This window comes from Pan paniscus, chromosome 23 (assembly GCF_029289425.2).
Source record: "Pan paniscus chromosome 23, NHGRI_mPanPan1-v2.0_pri, whole genome shotgun sequence".
NCBI lineage: Eukaryota > Metazoa > Chordata > Mammalia > Primates > Hominidae > Pan > Pan paniscus.
In genome coordinates, this window is record NC_085927.1 from 38,954,587 (window position 1) to 38,978,171 (window position 23,585).

At 43.9% G+C, this 23,585-nt stretch overlaps 1 protein-coding gene across 2 annotated transcripts in view; it reads left to right on the forward strand.

The window, feature by feature from the left end:
• Nucleotides 1–23,585, forward strand: part of ZNRF3 (zinc and ring finger 3) — a 221,205-nt gene that overhangs the window by 134,143 nt on the left and 63,477 nt on the right. For both annotated transcript variants that reach the window (XM_008973574.5, XM_034948527.3), the window contains exon 2: nt 16,612–16,737. In XM_008973574.5, the coding sequence (XP_008971822.3) occupies nt 16,612–16,737 (126 nt within the window). The remainder of the gene's footprint in view (nt 1–16,611; nt 16,738–23,585) is intronic.

Consider the following 23,585-nt stretch of genomic DNA (forward strand, 5'->3'; position numbering starts at 1 on the left):
TACCATGTGACCCAGGTATTCCACCCGTAGGTATTTACACAAGAGAAATAAAAACATTTGTCTACGCAAACCTACTCAAATATCCGTGGCAGCTTTATTTGTAATAGTGAAAAAGTGGAAACAATCCAATGTCCATCAACAGATGAGTGAATGAAAAGTGGTTCACCCATACAGTGGACCACTACTCTGCAATAAGCAGCAAAACACTGACACATGGATGAACCTCAAGAACATAATGCTGAATCAAAGGACCCAGGGTTCTTCCCTTCCCCCCAAAAAAGAGTGCATGATACATCATGTTTCCGTTTATGTGGAATTCCAGAAAATATAAACCAACTTATATAGTAACAGAAATCAGATCGGTGATAGTCTGGGTATGGGGTGGAAGAAGAAATGGACTATCAGGGAACAAGAAACTTTCTGGGGTGATGAAAATGCTCTGTATCTTGATAGTGGTGGTGGTTTCACAGATGTCTGCACCTGTCAAAACTCACTACACATTGTTATCAGTAAATGATTAGTTTATTGCATATAAACACCTCAATTAAGTCTGTGTTTGTTTTTTGGGATGTGGTGGCACAAGCCTGTAGTCCCCACAAGTTGGGAGGCTAAGGTGGAAGGACTGCTTGAGCCCAGGAGTTTGAGGCTGCAGTGAGCTATGATGGTGCCACTGTACCCCAGCCTGGACAATAGAGCAAGACCCTGTCTCTAAAAAAAATGGTTTTTTTAATCACTGAATTCAGGATATGAACAATGACAGCATTCTTAAAAGAGAGTCAACAAGTCTACCATAGAGCTCTATGACCCAACCAAAAGTCATAGTAATTCCAGTGCTGACCACTTGATTATCACCAGCAGCCTCAGTTATGGGCTTTTAATTCATAAACAGATGACTTGATGAAGAAAAAAGGGAACTTCACTCTTCTGATTCAGGTATGGCTCAGAACCAGGCCATGAAACACCCAAGGACCTAAGACACAATGCCCTTTTAAGACAGCTAGCATGAAAATGGTTCTTTTCCATGCCTCATACGCCCTAATTGTGGTAGAATAAAGACTGACATCCCCCAGGATGTAAGACGTGTGTTTATTAAGGACATCGACTTGTGCCATCTCACTCAGGTGGGGCTGGCACCATTCTTATTTTACAGATGAGGAAACAACCTTGGGGAAATAAAGTAATTGCCTGGAGTAATGGAGCTCAGCTGCATCCTTTTTTAAAAATTAAATAAGAAAATTTTAAGAGATGGTCTCTCTGTCTGTCATTCAGGCTGGAGTGCAGTGGCGCCATGATAGGTCACCTGTCACCTTGAACTCCTGGGCATAAGCAATCCTCCCACCTCAGCCTCCCAAGCAGCTGGGATTACAGGTTTACACCACCACACCTGCCTAAGTTTTTGTATTTTTTGTAGAGACAGGGTTTCGCCATGTTGCTGAGGCTGGTCTCAAACTCCTGGCTTCAAGTGATCCCCTTGCTTTGGCCTCCCAAAGTGCTGGGATTACAGGGATGAGCCACTGCGCCCAGCCTGTTCTTTTCATCACATGACTCCACTGGTGATAGTCTTGCCTCACTATATTTTTCCTTTTCTCCCCATTTACCATTTATTTGCATAATTCTTTAATAACAGCTTTATTGAGATATAATTCACATACCATATAATTCACCTATATAAAGTGTATAATTCAGTGGCTTTTAGTATATTCAGAGTTGTACAACCATCACCACAATCTATTTTAGAACATTTTAATCACCTCAGAAAGAAACCCTGTACCTTTTAACTCTCACTCCCCTGTCTTCCCATTCTTCTACCTCCCCAGTGCTAGGCAACCACTGATCGACTATCTCTGTCCTATTCTGGGCTTTCATGTAATAGACTCATATAAGATGTGGACTTTTGTGACTAGCTTCTTTTACTCAGCATGTTCTCAAGGTTTATCCCTGTTGTAGCATATATCAGTACTCTGTTCAATTTTGTGGCCAAATAATATTCCGTGGTGTGGGTTAACCACACTTGATGTTTCCATTCATCGGCTGATGGACATTCACATTGTTTCCACTCTTTGATTATTAGGAATAGTGCTGCTATGAACGTTCATGTACAAGTTTCTGGGCCATGTTTTCTTTTCTCTTCGGTATATACTCAGGAGTGGAATTGCTGGGTGTCATATGGTCACTCTATGTTTAAGCCTTTGAGGAACTGCCAGACTCTTTTCCAAAGTGGCTGCTCCATTCTGCGTTGCCATCAGCAGTGTTTGAGGGTTCTAATTATTCCACATTCTAGCCAACACTTGGTATGACATGATGTCTCATTATGGTTTTGATTTGCATTTCCTTGATGGCTAATGATATTGAGCATCTTTTAATGTGCTTGTTGACATTTGCATATCTCTTGGAGAAATATGTATTCAGATCCTATGCCCATTTTTAATTGAATAGTTTGTCTTTTTATTGAGTTGTAAAAGTTCACATACATTTTCTTCTGTGGGTTTTATACCTTTAAATTATTTATTTATTTATTTATTTTTAGAGACAGGGCCTTGCTGTCTCCAGGCTGGAGCGCAGTAGAGCCATCATGGCTTAATGCAGCCTCAAACTTGTGGGCTCAATCTTCCTGCCTCAGCCTCCCGAGTAGCCAGGATTACAGGCGTGTACCACCACACCTGGCTAATTTTTTAAACGTTTTGTAGAGACAGAGTTTTGCTATGTTACTTAGGCTGGTCTCAAACTCCTGAGCTCAAATAATCCTCCTACCTTGGCCTCCCAAAGTGCTGGGATTATAGGCGTGAGCCATGGTGCCTGGCCTTTTTTACACTTTCTTGATGGTATCCTTTATAGCACAAAAGTTTTTAATTTTGATGAAGTTCATTTTGTCTATTTTTTCTTTGGTTGCCTATGCTTTTGGTATGATGTCTATTGCCCTACTTTTTGCATGCGAGGTACATGGGCCTCTTTGTATCTGATCATCAGAAATAAAAGCAGGATGGGCAGGATCAGGACTGCCCTTCAGATGAGGTTACATGACTCTTCTAAGGTCACACAGAAGAGGCAGTACTGGGATCCACCGTGGGCCAGTGCAACTCGAAGCCCTTATTCATCATAGCACACCACAGCATAGCACAGCATCATCAGGGAGTGGAGAATGAGAGGTTCTGCCTTAGGCCCTTCACTAAAGTGCTCGCTCTTAACACTGTGTTGAGAATCCCCTTCTCAGAATGGTTACTTGGCAAATGTTGAATTATTTCTTTCATTTTTGTTTCTATGTTTTTCCAATGAAAGAAATTTAAAAAAAAGAAAAAGGAATGAACTTAAAATCTTGACTGGAGGGTAATGAACCTGCCTCTCAAGGGCCTGCCTTCCTTTGCATTCAGAAAACTACTCAAGGTTACAAAAAACCAATACATCCCACTGGTTCCTTGTAAGAAATTCTCCAAATATCCTGGAAATATTGTGGGAAAGGAATGCATCTCTCTCTCTCTCTCTCTTTTTTTTTTTTTTTTTTTTTGAGACGGAGTCTTGCTTTGTCACCCAGGCTGAAGTACAGTGGCGCGATCTCGGCTCACTGCAAGCTCCACCTTCCGGGTTCACGCCATCCTCCTGCCTCAGCCTCCCGAGTAGCTGGGACTACAGGCGCCCACCATCATGCCCGGCTAATTTTGTTTTTGTATTTTTAGTAGAGATGGAGTTTCACCGAGTTAGCCAGGATGGTCTCGATCTCCTGACCTCGTGATCCGCCTGCCTCGGACTCCCAAAGTGCTGGGATTACAGGCATGAGCCACCATGCCTGGCTGGAATGCATCTCTTTGACAATGCATGTTGCTACTTAATACTGCCATTTGTTACTTTTAAACCGTGTTATACATAGAGCCAGTTCATGGGAAAAAGCCCTGGTTAGCTTCAAATTTTGGTCACCTGTCCTGTCAGCAGATGCATATACATTTTATAATTGTTTTCAAACTCTCGATTAAACAACATTACAGTAAAGGAGGGCTCAGCTCTTAATCACTGTTCCTTGCCTGGTGTCCAGCCACAAGGTCATTGCTTAGCAAATGTTGATTTAAATGAGTAGTAGAATCCAAAAAAGAAAAAATCTCCTACTATTCTTACTCTCCAGTCCATTAACTTTGTAAATTCTTTGTTTCCTTTTAGTTTTCATCTAGAGACAGATGTGATTTTTATTTATTTTTATTTTTTTGAGACAGAGTCTCACTCTTGTCCAGGCTGGCGTGCCATGGCCAGATCATAGCTCACTGCAGCCTCAACCTTCCAGGCTCAAGCAATCCTCCCACCTTGGCCTCTCGAGTAGCAAGGACCACAGGTGCATGCCACCTAATTTTTTAATTTTTGTAGAGACAGGGGTCTCACTGTGTTGCCCAGGTTAGTCCCAAACTCCTGGGCTCAAGTAATCCTCCCATCTTGGCCTCTCAAAGTGCTGAGATTACAGGCAGATATGATTTTTAAATCTGTACATTAATTTTTCTGAAAATTTTGTACATCTAATACTATGTTGTCTTCATTATTATCTTACTGTGATGACATTACATCCCATAAATTATGCACATTGTTTTTATTATATAGTCTTTGGGGGAACTTTTTTTTTCTTTCTAAGTTTTCACAGTTTAGAGGAGGACTACTTGAAGATTTCATCATATAAAGTTACTACTTTGGCTGGCTGCAGTGGCTTACGCCTGTAATCCTAGCATTTTGGGAGTCCGAGGCGGGCGGATCATGATGTCAAGAGTTCAAGACCAGGCCAGGCGCAGTGGCTCATGCCTGTAATCCCAGCACTTTGGGAGGCTGAGGCGGGCGGATCACAAGGTCAGGAGTTCGAGACCAGCCTGGCCAATATGGTGAAACCCTGTCTCTAATAAAAATACCAAAATTAGCCGGGAGTGGTGGCAGACGCCTGTAGTCCCAGCTACTCGGGGGGCTGAGGCAGGAGAATCACTTGAACCCGGGAGGTGGAGGTTGTAGTGAGCCGAGATCGAGATCGGGCCACTGCACTCCAGCCTGGGAGACAGAGCGATACTCTGTCTCAAAAAAAAAAAAGAGTTCAAGACCAGCCTGGCCAACATGATGAAACCTCGTCTCTACTAAAAGTACAAAAATTAGCCAGACGTGGTGGCGGGCGCCTGTAATCCGAGCTCCTCGGGAGGCTGAGGCAGGAGAATCGCTTGAACCTGGGAGGCAGAGATTGCAGTGAGCTGAGATCACACCACTGCACTCTAGCCTGGGCAACAGTGCAAGACTCTGTCTCAAGAAAAAAAAAAAATTACTACTTTGAGGTTATTTCCTTGGGGTCTGTTTGAAAAATGAAATTGTGGGGGAAGGACATAACGGAGCTTGGGTATTGTCTCGTTGCCAGACCGCTTCCCCCCAATTTGAGCCAATTTGCAGCATGGCCAGAATGTGTTTGCCCAAGTTGGGTTTAGAGCTGGTTTACTTGGCTGATTTTGCTGTTGTATTCATCACCAATAAGATGGATGATGATTCTATTTTCTTACTATAAATTAGTTGCATATATCCCTTAATTCTCAGTCATTTCATTCCTTGCAGTGTATCTTTGTTCTGTACCTGCTCATATGGAGAAGTTTAAAAAATACATTAGTACTTTCTGCCCCACTTTGTCACTATCTAGTTCACTAATTTTCCTAAAGGAATTGACTTAGCTCATGTTGCTTCATCATTTATAAACATATAAATGAGGCAGAGGTTGCATTGAGCGAAGATCATGCCACTGCACTCCAGCATGGGCAACAGAGCGGGACCCTGTCTCAAAAAATAAATGAATAGGCTGGGTGGCAGAGGTGGGTGGGTTACTTGAGTTGGATCCAGGAGTTTGAGACCAGCCTGGACAACATAGTGAGACCCTGTCTCTACTAAAAATACAAAAATTAGCTGGGCATGGTTGTGCATGCCTGTAATCCCAACTACCTGGGGGACTGAGTCAGGAGGAAGTCCTGGCTGCAGTGAGCCAAGATTGTGCCTCTACACGCCAGCCTGGGTGACAAAGTGAGACCCTGTCTGAATAAAAAATAAATTAATATAGCTTTGGAATTTTTTTCACTTATTTTTCTAGTTTCAGTTCAGCATCATGTAGTTTGAATGATTTGTTGTTTTATAGTATTGTATTTCATCTTAATTTAGTAACTCTTTGATGTGTTTAAGCACCTAATCCTTTTCATAATAAGAACGATCAAGTGTCCTTTATAAGTTGCCTTGCAATTTGAAGTAAAACTGTGTGAGTGAATTTCTGTGTAGAGAACAATACTTGTCATCTGTTAGGCACATGAGTCACTCTGAGTCACTTCAAGAATGAATTTAGAATTAATTTAGCTTAAGGTTTCTATAGTCTACTGGATACTTAAAAAAAATTTAACTTACGAACCATCTTATCTATTTGAAACTAGCAACAGCCATTCTAAGTGAGGGTTTGTAAAGTCAGGCGTGAGATATACATGGGGCCATATGTAAGTTTTAACATAATTCTCTGACAAAATGAAATTCTAGGGCGTGGGAGATACTCAAGAGAAAAGGTGGATTTGAAATGCCTCCTGCTTCCCCAAGTTTCTGACAGGTCACTTCTCAGTTGTGCATTTGGTACAGAGGAATGAAATAGGTATAGAGGCTCTTTTTGGTTTTTCTCAAAAAAAGTGATACCCACTGGGGGAGACTCCAACCGAGTGTTCTGAAAGCCATAGTCCTCAGCCGAGAGAACTCCACAGTCTTCAGGCTGTTCCCAGCTGGAATTCTCTGTGAAACAGCAGCAACAGCCAGCAGCTTTTTGGTGTCTGGGGTAGTTTCTGACCCATCACAGTTCCCTTCATTGCTATGACAACAGGGAGAATAATTATTCAGGTTCTGTTTGATTCTAGATCCAGAAAAAGGTTTAGGCTCTTTGTTCAAAGAGCAAAAGAATTGTCCGTTTCTTTGTACATAGAAGAGGGAAAAAAAATCCTTATGATTCAAGAGAAAAATGGGTGCGTCTGTCCTTTTTCCTTTCTTTCACGTAAATTATAAGTCTTGGTTCTAGCCACCACACCTTTTAAGAAAAGGTCTGGGACTGATGTGAGACTCTGTACCACAGCGACACCCTACCCTGGCCGACAGTGGCAAAAGAACAAAAGGAAGGAAGTTTCCCTTTTAAATCCCCAGGAATTTTTTGATGAGATAATATTACAGAGTGAAATGTCTCGTCCTCCTATTAGTTTAGTATTTGGCTCCTGTGTAACAGTAACCCACTTAGAAGCAGGCGGCTCTTTTGAAGTTATTTTAAACTCTCAGCCTAGTGTAGAGATTTGTAACCTTGGATAAAAGCACCACTAGCCCTAGTTTCAGTTTTGCCCTTTCAGACATGTGGAAAGTGCACCAGTATATCTCAAGGATTTTGTACTGAAAGCTTCTTAAAGAGCTGGTCTTGGTTTCAAAGTTTGGCTTGATGTACCATACTCAAGGGAACACAGTTCTTTTTCTCCAGATATTTAACCTTGTCTGACATCGTCTTTTGGCTTCGAAGTTCCCCTGGCTTCTTTGTCCATTAACAAAACATGAAACCACATGAAACCATGATAGTCAGTCTCACTGGGCTCTGAGGAAGTTGAAGAAAGTTCATCTTCATATTTAAACATAAAACCAGTTGTTTGATACCTGGTACCAGAGATGGCCAGGTATACGCATTGCTTGTTTGTAGCATTTTGCCTTAGTAACTATTCAGAAATGCAAGTGGAATGTTGAGTTCCTCTTCTAGAGGTTATATCTGTGTCTGGGAGAAAATTGGAGCTTCTCAGAACAATCACCCTGGTTATTGTGTCTGCCGTCTCTGTAACACCCAAATCTATATCACACTCTGATGCCACCTGGGAGCTATTTTTGGTTGCGAAGGGTGGTGAAAGCTGCTGGTTCTTTCTCTTACCGTGTGTCCCTGAGTCATCCCCAGCCCACGTCCTGGATGGCTCCCAGAACAGCCGTCTCAGACGAAGTCTCCCTTCAGATGTCCACTCCTCAGTGCAGGGAGCCTGTGGGGTCTCTCTTGGTCCTGATGAAATCCTTCTCTGCCTTTTCCAGTGAGAAGGACCCATAGAATCTGCTGGAACACTTGGAGAAAGGGACTTATTTCCAGCAGTGCATAAAATTTTTGATTAAAATAATTCACGTGTCTGTTTATAAAAAGACAAAGCGTGCATCATGGTTTATAATAAAAAAGAGCATTATCTTGTTTCACCTTTACCACCCCTGATTGCTATTCCCAGAGGCAACCATTTTCAATTCTTTAGTGGCTTCTTTTGTCTTCATCTCTGCGATTCTTTCTAAATTTCTGTAACTCTTATAGTCAATTGCAGAATAATTTATTGACCTCCTCCTGTAGAAAAAGATTTTGCTTTTCACTCCCCTCTTCTCATTCCTGCATTCTTCCAATGTAGTTATATCACATAGGTCATACCCTCATTATGGGTTCCAATCCTGGTGTAAGTTTTTGTTTTTTTTCTGGAGTTAATCATTGCTCCCCTCACCCTGGCCCTCCATTACTTTAGTTTGCTGTAACTATCACTTGTCATCCTCTTGTTCAGAACTATAAAACTCTCCTCAGTACCGTCTAACCCACTGGGTAATGAGTCATATTTTTGTTGTTATTTGTTTGGCTGTCCTGTAGCCTCATCCTTCTGGCCCCATCTGGACCTGTCATTCAACAGGCTGGTTGCAAAGCCATCATCCTGGGATTTCTCTTTATTTCTCTAATCTGTGGGAGTCCCTGTGCTTGGATCCCATGCCTGCCTTTTCCTTAGTTTTATTTCTTTGTTTTGTTGTTGCTGACAGCAACTCCTGAGGTTGGACGTGGATGGGAAAATTTGAGACTTGCTTTTTTGGGGAGGACATCTGCTATTCTCCTTCCCCTTCTACTGTCCTTTCAAGGTGCTGTCATGGTGAAGGGCACCAGTGTTGTGGTCTCTGTGTCTAGAAAGCAGTAGCCACCCCAGCGTGCTTGGGCTGCTGTGGCCCCACAGCAAGGCCAAGGAGGAGCAGCCTTTGCTCCTATACCATTGCCAGTAAATCTTTTTTGTCCTGGGAATGTCTTTGATGACTCAGTAATCAATAACTGTAAGAGCTAGGTCTTTCAGAGTTCATGCAGCAAGTTAATTAAATCCTGACCTATTTGCCCTGGTCCCTCACTTAGCAGAGCAGAGACCCAAGTGGCTCAGCAAAAACAGCAAGAGACATGGCAGCAGGCCTGCCTCCAGGCCAGAGGTCATTTGTTCAGCCAGCAGTCATTTATTGAGCACCTGTTGGGTGCAAAGCTCTGTGTAGGGTGAAAGGGGACTTCTGAATAAGACTGTCTTTCTACAAGCAGGTGCCCATCTTAGAGGGGAGGCTGTAGGAACCAGTAAGCACCATACAAAGCATATGAGAATCAAAAAGTATTAGTTCATTCAAGAAAGCTCCGTGGAAGGGGTGATATTTAAGTTGGTCTTGAAGGGCAAAGCATTCTAGGCAAAGGCATAAAATGCAAATGAACATGACAGGTCTAGAGAAGGTGAAGGAGAGAGCTTTCCCATTGATGGAACGTCTACTGTTGTTACTATGTTGATGTATTTTATCTCATTTAATCCTTAAGGATGTCTGTATTTGTCCATATCAGTTAAGACAGATGCTACAGTCTCCATTTTACAGATAAGAAAATCCATATGGAAAACAGATAGGGGCATAGAGTGTGGAAGTACAGGCATTGGAGACTCAGAAGGGTGGGTGGAGTGGGGGAAGGGGAATGGATTATGGGAAATTACTTAATGGGTACCATTTACATTATTCAGGTGATAGATACACTAAAAGCCCAGATTTCCCCACTAAACAATATAGCCATGTAACAAAATCACACTTCAATATATACAAATAATTTTAAAAATCAAGGTTTATAGAAATCAACTCATCTGCTTAGGTGATGTGCCTCATAAAAGGCAGAAGTGAGATTTCAACACAAGATTGCATGATCTCAAATCTCATTCCTTCCTTCCCAAAATATCCCTTGGAACAAAATAAGGAGTGAGAGGGTAAGAGCCACAGTTTCATAATAATGTCAAACTCTTGATAAAGGAGTGAGTAGGCATTTTCCTTCAGTTGACTTAAGCAAGATGTCAAGTATCCCAAAGTTATTGCACAAAGAGCAAAAGTAAAACAAAATCAAAGTTATAACCCAGGACATATTTTCTGTTGTATCCTTGCACTTTCATTGTAGCTTATTAATTATTTGCATGAAGTTCTTCTGTGAATCTGCCCCAGAAGTTTTTCTTGTCTTCTCATTTCAAGCCATCCTTCCCCTTAGTATTCTCTGTTGGATGGAGTCTTGGTTCCAGTCTAGGGTTTCCATGTCTATTTGATTTTTTTCTTCACGTTTTCATTAGTAGTTCTTGAGTTCTTACACACAATTCAGCTCTTTTTAATCTTCTTAAAAATAATAAGGCAAAAACATAAATGTCAAGCATCTGACTAGGAAAGCCCTACCCATCCAAATATTTTAAGAAAATAAACTCAGAAATGCCTATAACTTTTAAATGCTTATATGCTACATTAAGTTCAGAGTTAACATGCTTAACACCATATACGGAAGTATCCTATGATGAATTTTCAATGATTAGGCGTTCAGAACCACACAGGTCTTATATGTAGTCAGTGCCTATATGTCGCTGGCTAGTGTTAGCATGTGTGAATAACATGCCTGGTTTTTACCTGATGACTGCAGGGATGGTGTGGAAGTAGTGTCTAGCTGAAACTTTGGGAGAGTTTAGGAATTTCTTACAGAGAAGGTTCTTATTCTCTACAGATGATTGTTATCCAGATAAGGACCTTGGGATCTTTTAAAATCAGAGGCTAATAATTCTTTTTTATCTTTTAAAAAAAATTGAGACGCAGTCTTGCTATGTTGGCCAGGCTGGTCTCGAACTCCTGGGTTCAAACCATCCTCCCACCTCAGCCTCCCAGTAGCTAGGATTGTAGGTGTGTGTCACTATGCCTGGTTTAGGGCCTAGTATTTCTTAGGAGAAAGTAGAAATAAAGGTTTCATTGGGGCTATATCTTAAAAAATAAAAATGAAAGTAATGGTTTATATTTAAATTATAATTGCAGCTTTGTACTGATTTTTGAGAATAAACAAAGATTGAATCTCTTGTGGGCCATGCGGGGATATTCTCAGCAAAACTGTATAAGACTGTGCATATAGCATCCTTCACTTAGGTTTGAGTTCAGCCGGGTGCGATGGCTCATGCCTGTAATCCCAGCATTTTGGGAGTCCAAGGCGGGTGGATCACCTGAGGTCAGGAATTTGAGACCAGCCTGGCCAACATGGTGAAACCCTGACTCTACTAAAAATACAAAAATTAGCTGAGCGTGGTGGCGGGCGCCTCTAATCCCAGCTACTCAAGAGGCTGAGGCAAGAGAATTGCTTGAACCCGGGAAGCAGAGGTTGCAGTGAGCCGAGATCGCGCCACTGTGCTCCAGCCTGGGCAATGGAGACTCCATCTAAAAAAAAAAAAGTTGTTTTCCAACTGAGAGGACTCTCACTTTTTCCAAAGGTCTCTCTTAATCCTTTGATCATTCTCTGTGGAAGCTCCCATGCGTGTTTCTTCTTCTTTAATCCTTAACTAGATTGTTTGCCATTGGCTTTGAGTGGAATCCAGTTGTTGACTAATAGGACTTTCGTGGACTCTGTTAAATTCTGCATTGGTTGCTGATTTGCAGTTCTAGTTTGCAACTTATTTACATAGTTTAGTCACTATATCATCTGATATTCCAACAATTAGCAGGAGTTCACTGTTGGATTAAATAAGAGATTAAAATGTGTAAAACAGTCAGGTGCAGCAGCTCACACCTGTAATTCCAGCACTTTGGGAGGCTGAGGCGGAAGGATTGCTTGCGCCTAGGAGTTCAAGACCAGCCTGGGCGACATTGTGAGACCTGTCTCTACAAAAAAAAAAAAAAAAAAAAGTCAATAAATGAGGTGGCAAGATTGCTTGAGCCTAGGGGGTCGAGGTTGCAGTAAGCTGTGATCACGCCACTGCACTCTCATCTGGGTGACGGAACAAGACCCTGCCTTTAAAAAAAAAAAAAAAAAAGTATTAACATTGCAGATGTCTAGTTAATAGGAAAGGCCTCTGTTTCACTTTTCCCATAAAATGCAAATGAAATGGTGTGTTCATTTGCATTTTATGCCCTTGCCTAGAATACTCCATCCTTGGGACAGGTCAGTTCACTAAGAATATTTTCACATAATGACTACTTCTGCTTCTCTATAAAAACATCTCCTGAGCTCCTAACTTGGAGCCCTTGGGAAAAGAGAACCTCGGGGTGGAAATGGCTGGAGGCCTAGGGGGGCCGATGCTGTCGTCAGGGGCCAGCTGACAGAGACCTGAATCGTATAATATGATATTCAATAGGTGGGTCAAAGGAGCCTGTTAGATTGAATTAACAGACTTGCACTGGAGATGTAAACTGGAATAAGGAGCTCAGGAGAGAAGGAACTTAGGGTGGAAGTGGGAAGGTGGAATGGATGGTGAGGTAAGTTTTCTATCCTCTGAGATGTGATCTCAGTGGCTTCTTTACCCTCCACAAGAGGGTAAAGCGTCCCTCCCACTGGCACTTTAGAAAAATTCCTTTTAGTTTTAAAGGCTTTCATTCCTGTTCAGAAGTCAATGCCCTTGACGGGGCTGATGTGTTGAGCTGCTAACAGTCACCCATCCCAGTGTCAGGAAGATTTGATAGAGGAGTTTGGAGGAGAGTGGGAAGGAATGACTGCTTAGGAGGGGAGAGAGCCTGGCAATGAAATGTGGCCCAGGGCACCAGCCTGACAGCCCCAGGGGACCCTGACAGCCCCGAGGGACCCCTGGGTGTGTTTGAGGCTTACATAGTTCAGATTTCTGCATGCCCGGACACGCTCTCCACATGCCTTTCCTGAGGCCGTGTGTTCTGCTCCTCCAAGAGAGTAAGCCTCTGGCCTGGTCAGGCCCACTTCCACCTCACTGGCTGCAGTGGGTCAGGCCTCGGCTTTGGCTTCAGCTGCCTCTTGGTTTCCATTCCTTGTCTTCTCCCCGTCCTCCACATCTGCCGCTCTCCCAAGCCTCGTCTTTTCTCCAGCTGCCCTCGACTGTCCCTCCATTTCTTTCTACCATGGCCTTAAGTCTTTGCGTCATGGATGTTCAGCATTTGCAGACATTTAGCTTTACCTCATGTCATACTTACTGTAGGTTTATTGCCATGCATGTGTATGTGTTCTCCCTAACTTAGCATCTCTCAAAGTGTGTCCCATGAAATCGTGTGATCAGATTAAATGCAAAACAAGTTTATAAACAAAGGGTAGGAAATGGTGGTTTTAGCAAAGGTTAAAAGCCTTTTTAAACCATTGGCCACTGCAGAGCTTTAATTCACACATGTAGATCCTGAGTCCCTGTGAAGAGCTTCTCAGTGTTATTTACTTGTGCAAGAACCTGTTTTTCATCTTGTGGTAGGTAGTATTCTGCAGGACCCAGTTTCCTGAAGGGCTGCTGGAATTCACTTAGGCTCTGGAAGGGTAGAAACCACATTGTCCTTCACTGTGGGATCCCCGTGTTAGCTGAGGGCAGCGCTAGGCAGGGCGTAAGTCATTCCTGAGTAAGCTCTTAGGACAGTTGCTTTTTTTTTTTTTTTTTAAAAAAAACCTTTTAATTGTGAAATTCATATAAAATTCACCATTTTAATCATTTTAAAGCATGAAATTAAGTGGCATTTAATATGTTCACAGTGTTGTGCAATCTTCACCACCATCTAGTTCCAGAACGTTTTCATCACCCAAAAGGAAGCCCTGTACCCATTGAACAGTCACTCCTTATTTGCCCCCTCCCTGCTGCCCTTGGCAACCACTAGTCTTCTTTCTGTCTCAATGGTTTTGCCTCTTCTGGACATGTAATGGAATCATACAATATGCGGTGTTTTGTGCCTGGCTTCTTTCTTTAGTAAAGTTTTGATATAGATGCAAAGTCTTAGACCCAGATGATACCTATGCTCCTCCAAAGCAACTCTTTATCATTGGCCAAACCCCATAAATGTATAAGTAACCAAAAGCAGCCATTCATCTGGAAACCTCCAAGTTGTGTGGCCAGGTTAAAAATACCTTGGAATACTGGTTGCCGTTACCGTGATTTGACCTGGGACTTCAGGAAGCTGGCTGAGCTGTGCTGGAGTGAGCCGGGTCTTGAGCCCTTTCCTGGAGGTCAGAGGTGCCTGAGCTGTTGACATAATTGGCTCATCCCTCTTGCTCATCCTTTTTCTAGATGGAGGTCTCAGCATTTCAGACTACTCATTGTTTAATAACTGTAGAACATTCTAGAGTGGGCTGAATCCTGCACGGGCACCCTGGAGGAAAGGTTGCCCCACCCATGGCACCGCAGAACCTCCATTGGCCCTTCAGGCAAATTCCATGAGCCTGAAAGTTCGTGCAAAGTTAGATCCCAGGGCCCTCTATCTCATATCTTGGAATTCCCAAGGGGTGGGATATCTCTCACCCACTATAAAGACAGCTGCTGGCCGCCCTGTGCTCAGCAGTGGTGACCTCTCACCTGCCTTATGAGCTTGTGCAACCCCTTTCCTGTTGTTTCATTGAATTGTCAAGGATCTCTCATTTTTGGCCTGCACCCTTTGCCCTCCACTCGTTGCTGTCTCTGGAGTCCAAGAATACCACTGCTCGAAGAGGTTACCTGCCTGCCTAAAATAACTTCTTTCAGTGCACAATCTTCTGCCTAAGGACCTGTAATGCTGTCTTGGTGTCCAGACTCCATCCTGGTTTTTGAGCCCTTCTCTTTCCTTCTCAGTGTAGACAGTGACCCTTCCTACTCATCAGACTGGATGCATCCTTTTCTCCCCTCTATGTCATCTCTTAGCAACTCCTCCCCGGGCTTGGAACTGACCTCTCTCTCTCATTTTGCCCTGATCAGTCTAACTCTCCCTTCTAAGCTCACTCGAGGCTCAGCAGCTGCGCAAAGCCTCCCCAAACATTCTAGCAACTCTTGCTGCCTGCACCAAACTCATGTTACGCTTGAATACCACAGGATTTAGAGCTGGAAACTTTTTTTCTAAGGATTTTATCTCTTAGTCTTTCCCTGTCAGATGGTCAGCTCTCAGAGGAAGGGAAGATAAAGTAAGCAAGTGGTAGAGTGGGAAGGCACTGGATTGTGAATCCAAGGGCCTGGTCACCTCTGGGTGTGCCACATACTGGCTGTGTCTTGGAAAAGCCACTTATCTTGGATTTCTGTTCTCATCTGTAAAACAAGTAGGGGATAATGTGGGTGTATTAGTTTCCTATTTGCTGCTGTAACAAGTTTCTACAAACTTAGTGGCTTAAAGCAACACAATTCATTCTCTTACAGTTCTGGAGGTCAGAAGTCCCAAACAGGTCTTCAGGGCTACATTCTTTCTGGAAGCTTGAGGGGAGAATCCATTTTTCATCTTTGTCAGCTTCTAGAGGCCATCCTCATTTCTTGATTAATGGCCCCCTCCTCCACCTTCAAAGCACATCAGCCTCTGCTTCTGTCATCACATCTGTTCTCCATCTTTCTCATGCTTCCCTGCTTCCCTTATAAGGACCTTTGTGATTGCACTGGACCAATCCAGATAATTCAGTAATCTGTCCATCTCAAACTCAATCACATCTGCAAAGTCTGTTGCTGTGTAAGGTAACTTATGCACAGGTTCTGGAGATTAGGACATAGATATCTTGGGGGCCATATTCTGTCTAGAGTGCATTCTTAGGTCTCTTGTGTTTCTAACTTGTCATGAATCTAAAGATGTATTTCTTCCACTTATTTAAGAGCTTAGCACACACAGTGCTAGGCTTATCAGCTTCTTGATAAGTTATGTTTATCCCTGAGGATTTCCTCTTCTCAGATTGTTATTAGGGATTCTAGGGCCTGGTACCACTCAATGATAGAACTGTGAGCACAAACCTTAGGGTTGTTCTGGTTTGACTGCACTTTCACACACAGAAATTTGACACTGCTTATCTGCCCATCTTTGATTTTGTGCTTTGCAAATTTTGAAAAGACCTCAAAGAATTTTATCTGTTTCCCAGTAACCAGGGGTAGCCTTTAAACAGCCTGTTAATTACACTGGTGATTTCTGTGGTCTCTGCATAGAGTCCGGGATGTGTTTCCAGATCCTCTTGCGTAAGTTGAAGTAGACATGTTGTTGAAGTCTAGAAGCCAAACAATCTTGGATACTAACCTAGCTAGTCTCGTCTGTAATTGCTACTTAGTGTTAAATTTATGGTATTTCACAGCAATTTAGATTGGCATTTATATGGGAATTGTGCTGTTTTCTTTCCCTAGATCCTATTGGGCAGTTTCCACCTTGGATCACCGTCACTTACAAGGCAGTAAAAAAGCATGCATAACATGCATTTATAATGGCTCTATTGTGTTCTCCCCAGTGCTCAGCTCATTGTGCTGAAATAAAATTCCCCTTGGGTTGAAAAACTGTCCCCACTCTTAAAATTTTAAGTTTTGACGTTACTTTTGGCTATAGCATCTGAGAAATACACAATATGAGTCAAGCAAATGTGTAGCTTGCCTGCTGAAGTTTTCTTTCCATTTTATTTCCTAGATGCACCCACTGGGCCTATGTAATAACAATGACGAAGAGGACTTGTATGAATATGGATGGGTAGGAGTGGTGAAGCTGGAACAGCCAGAATTGGACCCGAAACCATGCCTCACTGTCCTAGGCAAGGTAAGCACCAGGCCCTTGGAATCACTGTGTTTCTGGTTGGTGTTTTCCACTCTTCCATTTCAGCATTCCTCAAATAGTTGATTATGGAGAAGAGCCATGCTGGCACAGTGCTCCTTCCCGGCTGAAGTTGCATGAGGTGGGGACTGAGACATGCCTTGCAGTGGCCCACGAGTGTTTACAAGCCCAGACTGAAAGAGACTGCCAGTCTCACAGTGGGCTCTACCCTCTTGTCCATTGTGTGGCCTTGGGCAAGTTGCTTCCCCTCAAGGAGTCTTAGTCTCTTGTCTGTGAAATGGGCTAATAATAGAGATTCACAATACTTTATCTTACACCCTTGGGCCAGATGTTTCAGAATTCTGAGATTTGGGGGGTTTAGAAAGGCCTTAAGGGGTATAGATTTTATATTAAGTAACCTTCAAGAGACATGGGGAAGCACTCAGTAACCAAACACATTCACATTTGTATAGCAAACCATAGAGATCTTCACATTAAGTGGGATAACTAAAATCTAAATAGCCTCGTGTTAGTTCACGGCAGCTTTGCCTCCAGATGAGTTCAGGTCCATTAAGTTTTGCTGCCAAGTAAGTTATGGGAAAATGTTTCGGTTTTAGAGCTTTTTTTGGTTTCAGAATGGCAGACAGCAATTATGGTCCTGTATTAGAACTTACCTCATAGGTGGTTAGGAGGTGAGATGAGATGCAAACGCCTCACACAAGAGTAAGCCCTCAATAAACGTTTGCTGCCATTGGCTACCATCACTCCATTTAGAAGTACTAAAAAAGACTTTTTAGCCAAGAGGGTCAGCATTACTTTGACTGCAGTATAAGATAGAAATAAATTTACTTTGGAAAGCCACTCATCAACAATCTTAAAATATGACAGGTAACAACCTGTTTTAAACTGGATTTTGCTTAAACTGCATCATTTTGTTAAAAGGAGAGGTTCAGAGAAGGTGATTTGAATTTTGGCTGGGAGAAAGGTAGTCTGTCCTAAGGATAGTGGTACTGACTGGATATCTTTTATGTTCTCAAAAGCTGCCATTCTAGGTACCATGGGGAGAGAGCTGGGGCAAAAAACTGTCCTGGTTCCTAACCTCTTGAGGCTGTCTTGAGAAATCCAGGAGAGAGAAGGGGTGGTTTTGAAGCAGGGTGCTAGAGAGGGAAGACTTTCCAGACTTAAAGTAGCCCCTGCCAGTGTCTCCTGAAAGACCTTTGGCTCCAGGTACCCTCACAGGTCTAATCTATTTGTGGTTTTTGCATCCCTCTTGTCTTCTGAATAACTTCAAGTCACTTGTCAAGTTCTCCTGCCCTTTAGTTGGAAAAAATAACCCCACAGGAATTATTAGCTGTTTGCTTTACAGTTCACAAAGTTGAATCGAGGTGTTTTAGGTGGCTCAGGCCCTGATACTTCATCATTTAAATAATTGGCCAGAGCTGCTTAGTGGTGGTAGGAGAGCAATGACCCCCTTGAGAATATTTTAGTGTTTTCCTAGGAGAAATGCCAGCTACATCTACAGGGTAGGAACAGTGCTTTCCTTGTAGGTGTTACACTCCTAATACAACATTTTCTCCTGTACTTTATGCAGGAATCGGCTCCTTGACTTCATTTGCTTTGCCCCGGTCTGGTGGGACTCCATCTTTGTGTCTCTCGCATCTATAAATGGGTTGGAACAGGGATTACAGGGTCACCCTATAGTTCTCCCATGGTTTAGCGGTGGGGAAACTTGCTGAAGTCACTCAGAGAACCCAACTATTTCCTCCTCTGCCTGGAACAACCATGTAGTGGTTTTACTTGGAGAGTTTTGTATGATTTGGCCTGCTGGCCTGTGATGCCAGGGGGAATAAAAAACCCTAGGCATATATTGAATCATTAAGTGCTTCTTAAGTTTATTCACTCACCAAATATTTATTGGATGCAGGGGCCCAGAAGCTGAGCGTGTGGTTCTACCTGCTTGCAAGCAGCAGCCCCCACGTTTCTCTGGAGAGGCTGGTGGCGGGCAGCATTTGCACATGGTTAGTCATTGCAGTTTGGCTTTGAGTTTACACCTGAATAAAATCATTAGCACAGAAGCTTGGGCCAAAGAAAGACAGTTTTGCATTTGTTTAAAGCCTGGGCCAGTGTAGGAGGTGCGATGAGTCAAGATCTCTCTCTTCCTCCCTCTCTCTCCTGCCGCCCCTCTTTCTCTCATCATCTTCTTAAAGTGTGGTTGTTCTCAGTCTCAATTTCATTAACTTTGACAGCTGCGTTTTCTTGTTTTATGAGCCCCCCCAGGGGCTGGTAGCAAAAAAATAGGTTAAAGGAAGGCAAAGTTATCCCCTTGGGCAGCTTAGTCCCTGCAGAATTCATGATTTTCCATCCATTTCTTGGCTCTGAAGAAGCAGGCAGTGGACAGAGGCAGAAAAGGCATAGGAGGAAAACAGCCAAGCTAGCTTGGGGGTGAGAGCTCCTTCCTGTGGATGTTGAAACTTGTTGAAAACCCACGAAGGGAGGACTCTGTCCGCTGCAGGCGGGCCAGGCATTGGGAAAAGCCTGTGGGAGAAGAGGGGTGGCCTAGACACAGGCTAACCCCCTCCCCAGCACCCACCCTCTTCACCTACCCGCCCACTTACAGACAATGCCACAGGGTGAAACCTTGAAATAAGAGAGGATGTCCTAAATGAAAACACGTAAATGCCTCTCTGAGAGTTCAAATAAAATCTCATTTTAAAAGCAAAAGACATAAACTTGTCACCTCAGTTTATTACTGAGTGCTTTTGAACTTCTCAGAAAAGAACTCTATAAACTCATGAGAGAAATATGATTTATGATCCCCTCCTTCTCTTCTTTTCCATTCTGTGGGAGGAGGTACAGTCAGGATCAGCTAGGGAGGCAGCGTTGGGATGAGGGCAAGACCCCACAGGGGAGCAGCAGGCCAGGGCGCCAGGCCAGGCCCTGCCTCAGACCAGGCATGGGCGCATCTCTCCAGCTTTCTGAGCCTCTCTCTTGTACTTAATGTGGAGAGGCTGTTCTGGGTTCCTTGTTCTTCTAAATTTTTGAGCTTCTGTATCATATTTAAAATCTTTCTTTGATATTCTAGTTCGGAGAGATTCTAGTTACAGCATTGAAAAACAGGCTCTGTTACCTGTGGCAGTTTAAGTCCTAAGAAGTTAAAATAGAATAAAATTGACATTTCTTAGAGTTTGCTATTAAGTAAGGGTCTTGGCCAGGCACGGTGGCTCACACTTGTAATCCCAGCACTTTGGGAGGCCGTGCCGGGCAGATCACTTGAGGCCAGGAGTTTGAAACCAGCCTGGCCAATATGGCGAAATCCCATCTCTACTAAAAATACAAAATTAGCTGGGAGTGGTGGCATGCACCTGTAGTTCCATCTGCTTGGGAGTCTGAGGCAGGAGAATTGCTGGAGGTGGAGGTTGGAGTATGCTGTGATCGCAACACTGTACTCTAGGCTGGGCGACAGAGGAAGACCCTGTCTCCAGTCAATCAGTCAGTCAATCAGTCAATCAATGTAAGGGTCTTAAACCATCCCCAAAGCAAAGGAGTCTATGTTTATGTCCCGGGCATCTTAACCCTCCAATTGAATCAGTGTTTATTAAGCATCTTATAGAGCTAAGAATTTTGAAGGTTGACTTTAATAGCTTTACCTGTGGAGAGTCTCATGGCAGGGAACATGAGAGGTGCTGGCGTTTCTAGCAAAGCCTGGTTGGCCCTGATACTGTAACTCAAGGCAGAATAAATGCCCCATAACCACCACCCCGTGTTAGAGAAGATTCTTAGGGAGAGGTTTGGAAAACAGCATGGGCCAGGCGTGGTGGCTCACGCCTGTAATCCTAGTACTGTGGGAGGCTGAGGCGTGCCGATTGCATGAGCTCAGGGATTTGAGACCAGCCTGGGCAACATGGCAAAACACCATCTCTACAAAAAACACAAAAATTAGCCAGTCATGGTGGTGCATGCCTGTGGTTTCAGCTACTTGGGAGGCTGAGGTGGGAGGATTGCTTGAGCCCAGGAGGTCAAGGCTGCAGTGAGCTGAGATTGTGCCACTGCCCTCCAGCCTGGCCAACAGAGAGACCCTCTCTCAAAAAAAAAAAAAAAAAAAAAAAAAGAAGAAGAACAGTATGGTCAATAGGCATGGCCTTAGCTCTCTCCAAGGCTTAATAGTACAATGTGGGGAAATTAAGAAAAAGACAAGAAAGGGAGTTTCATGTCACAGAGACCCAGCCTTGGCTGACTGACCTCAGAAAGGGTACTTCATTCAGTTCTCGGTGCATTCTCCTCTGTGCAGCAGGGCTAATGCTGCCTTTGTCATTGTAGTGGGGGCTCTGCGAGATATTTGTGGAGCACTTAGCTCAGAGCCTGGCTTATGGGAAATGTTGGATGACCATGTAGAAGTCAGCCATCACATGTTGGGTGCTCGCCGAGTGCTGAGAGCTTTACCTATAGTGTCTCCTTTAATTAATGCTAATTTGAGATCCTATCCAGATTCCCATTTTACCATAAGCAAATCGAGTCCTAGAGAGTTCTCTACATACCCTGAGATTGAACAGCTCACAAGAGCCAAGATCTGAAATAAGACCCTTCTGCTTCATCAATGTTGGTTTCTTCTCTTTGCCTCCTTTTGTCTTCGCCAGTTTTTCTAGATAAAAATCAGATGCTCACCTGGGCATGGTGGCTCACACCTATAATCTCAACACTTTGAGAGGCTGAGTCAGGAGAGCTGCTTGAGGACAGAAGTTCAAGACCAGTTTGGGCAACATAGTGAGACCTCCTGTCCACAAAAGAATAAAAAAAAAAAATAATAAGCTGGGCATGGTGGCACGGGCCTGTAGTACTAGCTACTCGGGAGGCTGAGGCAAGAGGATCGCTTGAGCCAAAGAGTTTGAGCCTGCAGTGAGTCATGATCATGCCACTGCTCTCTAGCCTGGGATATAGAGTGAGACCCTGTCTCTCTCCCTCTTCCCCGCAACCCCCCGCCCCGGCCCCGCACACCACCCCCCACCCCCCGGAAAAAAGAAAAATCAGATGCCTTTTAGTAGTCAAAGGCTTGGTTAAAACTGTTAGTTCCACATAATAGAAACTCAGCCTGAGCTCTGTTGAGCAGAAAGAGGAATTTGCTCTGAGGATTTTGGGCTATGTCACAGAACCCATGACAGGGGTGCTGATGCCCTTCCACAGCACCTGACTCCAGGGCTTGGATGCCAGCGGCCCCCTCCTCAACTCTTCTCCATCCATGCATCTGCTTTATTCTCTCACTCCCCATTTGGTAGGAGACGCAGCCCCCAAGTCTCCCTGGGCATGAACTCTCTGGGTTTTGAGTCTGAAAAATTCCAGAAAAGGGATTCATTGGCCCATCTTGGATCAGGGGCTCACACTTAGGCTAGTCAGCTGTACCCCGGGGGCTGTCCTGCCATAGGTGGGGAGCAAGGGGAAGATGTGTTCTCCAGAAGAGAGCTGGTGGGGGGCAGTGCCGGGCTGTCATCCTCATAGCAGGCCCCTGCAGTCACTAAATCATGTATGTGATCATGAGCTTGTGGGTGATGTCCTCAGTCTATCCTGAGTCATTCAGAGAAGGTTCACTTGGAAGGAACTCATGGTCTATGTGTACTACATAGAATCAAATCCTCTTCTTCCCCTGAACACAGAGAGTGATTGTGGTGAGTGAAAAGTGAGTCCACGTGGACTGGAGGAGTTGGGCAGGTTTTACAGAGTGGGGGTTGTGTAAGACAGAGGTACGAGGAGACAAGATGAGGTAGGAAAAGAATCTCCAGAACAGGGCAGAAGAAAAGGGAGCAAGATGTTCTTCAAGGAGCATTGAAAGTTGCTGCGGAAGGAAGAGGCTCTCAAGTTAAAGAGTTTGGTCTTCATTCTCTAAAGAGCTGGGAGCCACTGAAGGCTTCTGACAAAAGAGCAGGTGTTGTAGAATCTGTATTCTGGGAATGTTCACTTGGCAGTGGCATCTATTCTGGTTGGAGAGAGATCAAGTTACCCTGCCACTAGATGTTTTGAGGAACCCAGTGGAACCAGGCATCTATTATTTTAAATGCTTTAGTGGGGCTCAAGCCCGGAAATTACTGAGGGCTCTTCATGTTTGCCATCTCTCCTTTCTGTTTGCACATTTAAGCAAATGTGAAATGTAGGAGCAACATGTCCAACAGCATGGGAAGGTGGAAAACTATGTTGAAAGGGAGGAGAGCTGGTTTTTAATCATGGCTCTTCTGATAAGCAGCGGGAAAACCAAGGTACGAGAGGTGGGTGGAAAATTGAACCATATGGTCAGCCCACTAACCCACGTCCAGCCCTCAGTGTCTTGGGAACTTCTTTGCAAAGCACAAATACAGACTCTGGTAACCAAAATGACCAGAAGACAGAGAACCGAGTTAAAGGAACCTTGACTTTTCAAAGTGATTGGGAGAGGGGGAGCATGTAAGGGTTAAGACTTGGGTTTAGTCATCATACTAACACAGGTTTCAACCCCAGTTCTAACCCTTTTCTGAGACAGGGTCTTGCTCTGTTGCCCAGGCTGGAGTGCAGTGGCACGATCATGGCTCACTTCAGCCTCAAACTCCCGGGCTCAAGTAATCCTCCCACTTCAGCCTCCCAAGTAGCTGGGACTACAGGTGTATGCCACCACACCTAGCTAGTTTTAATTTTTTTGTAGAGACAGAGTCTCAATATATTACCCAGGCAACAGGCTCCTAGACTCAAGCGATCCTCCTGCCTCCCAAAGTGCTGGGATTACAGGCGTGAGCCACCGCACTCAGCCCCAAGCCTTCTAAGCTCTGTGAGCTCCTGCAGTCACTTAACGCCTCTGCGTGTTTAGATGGGAATAGCCCCTAAAGGAGATAATGTAT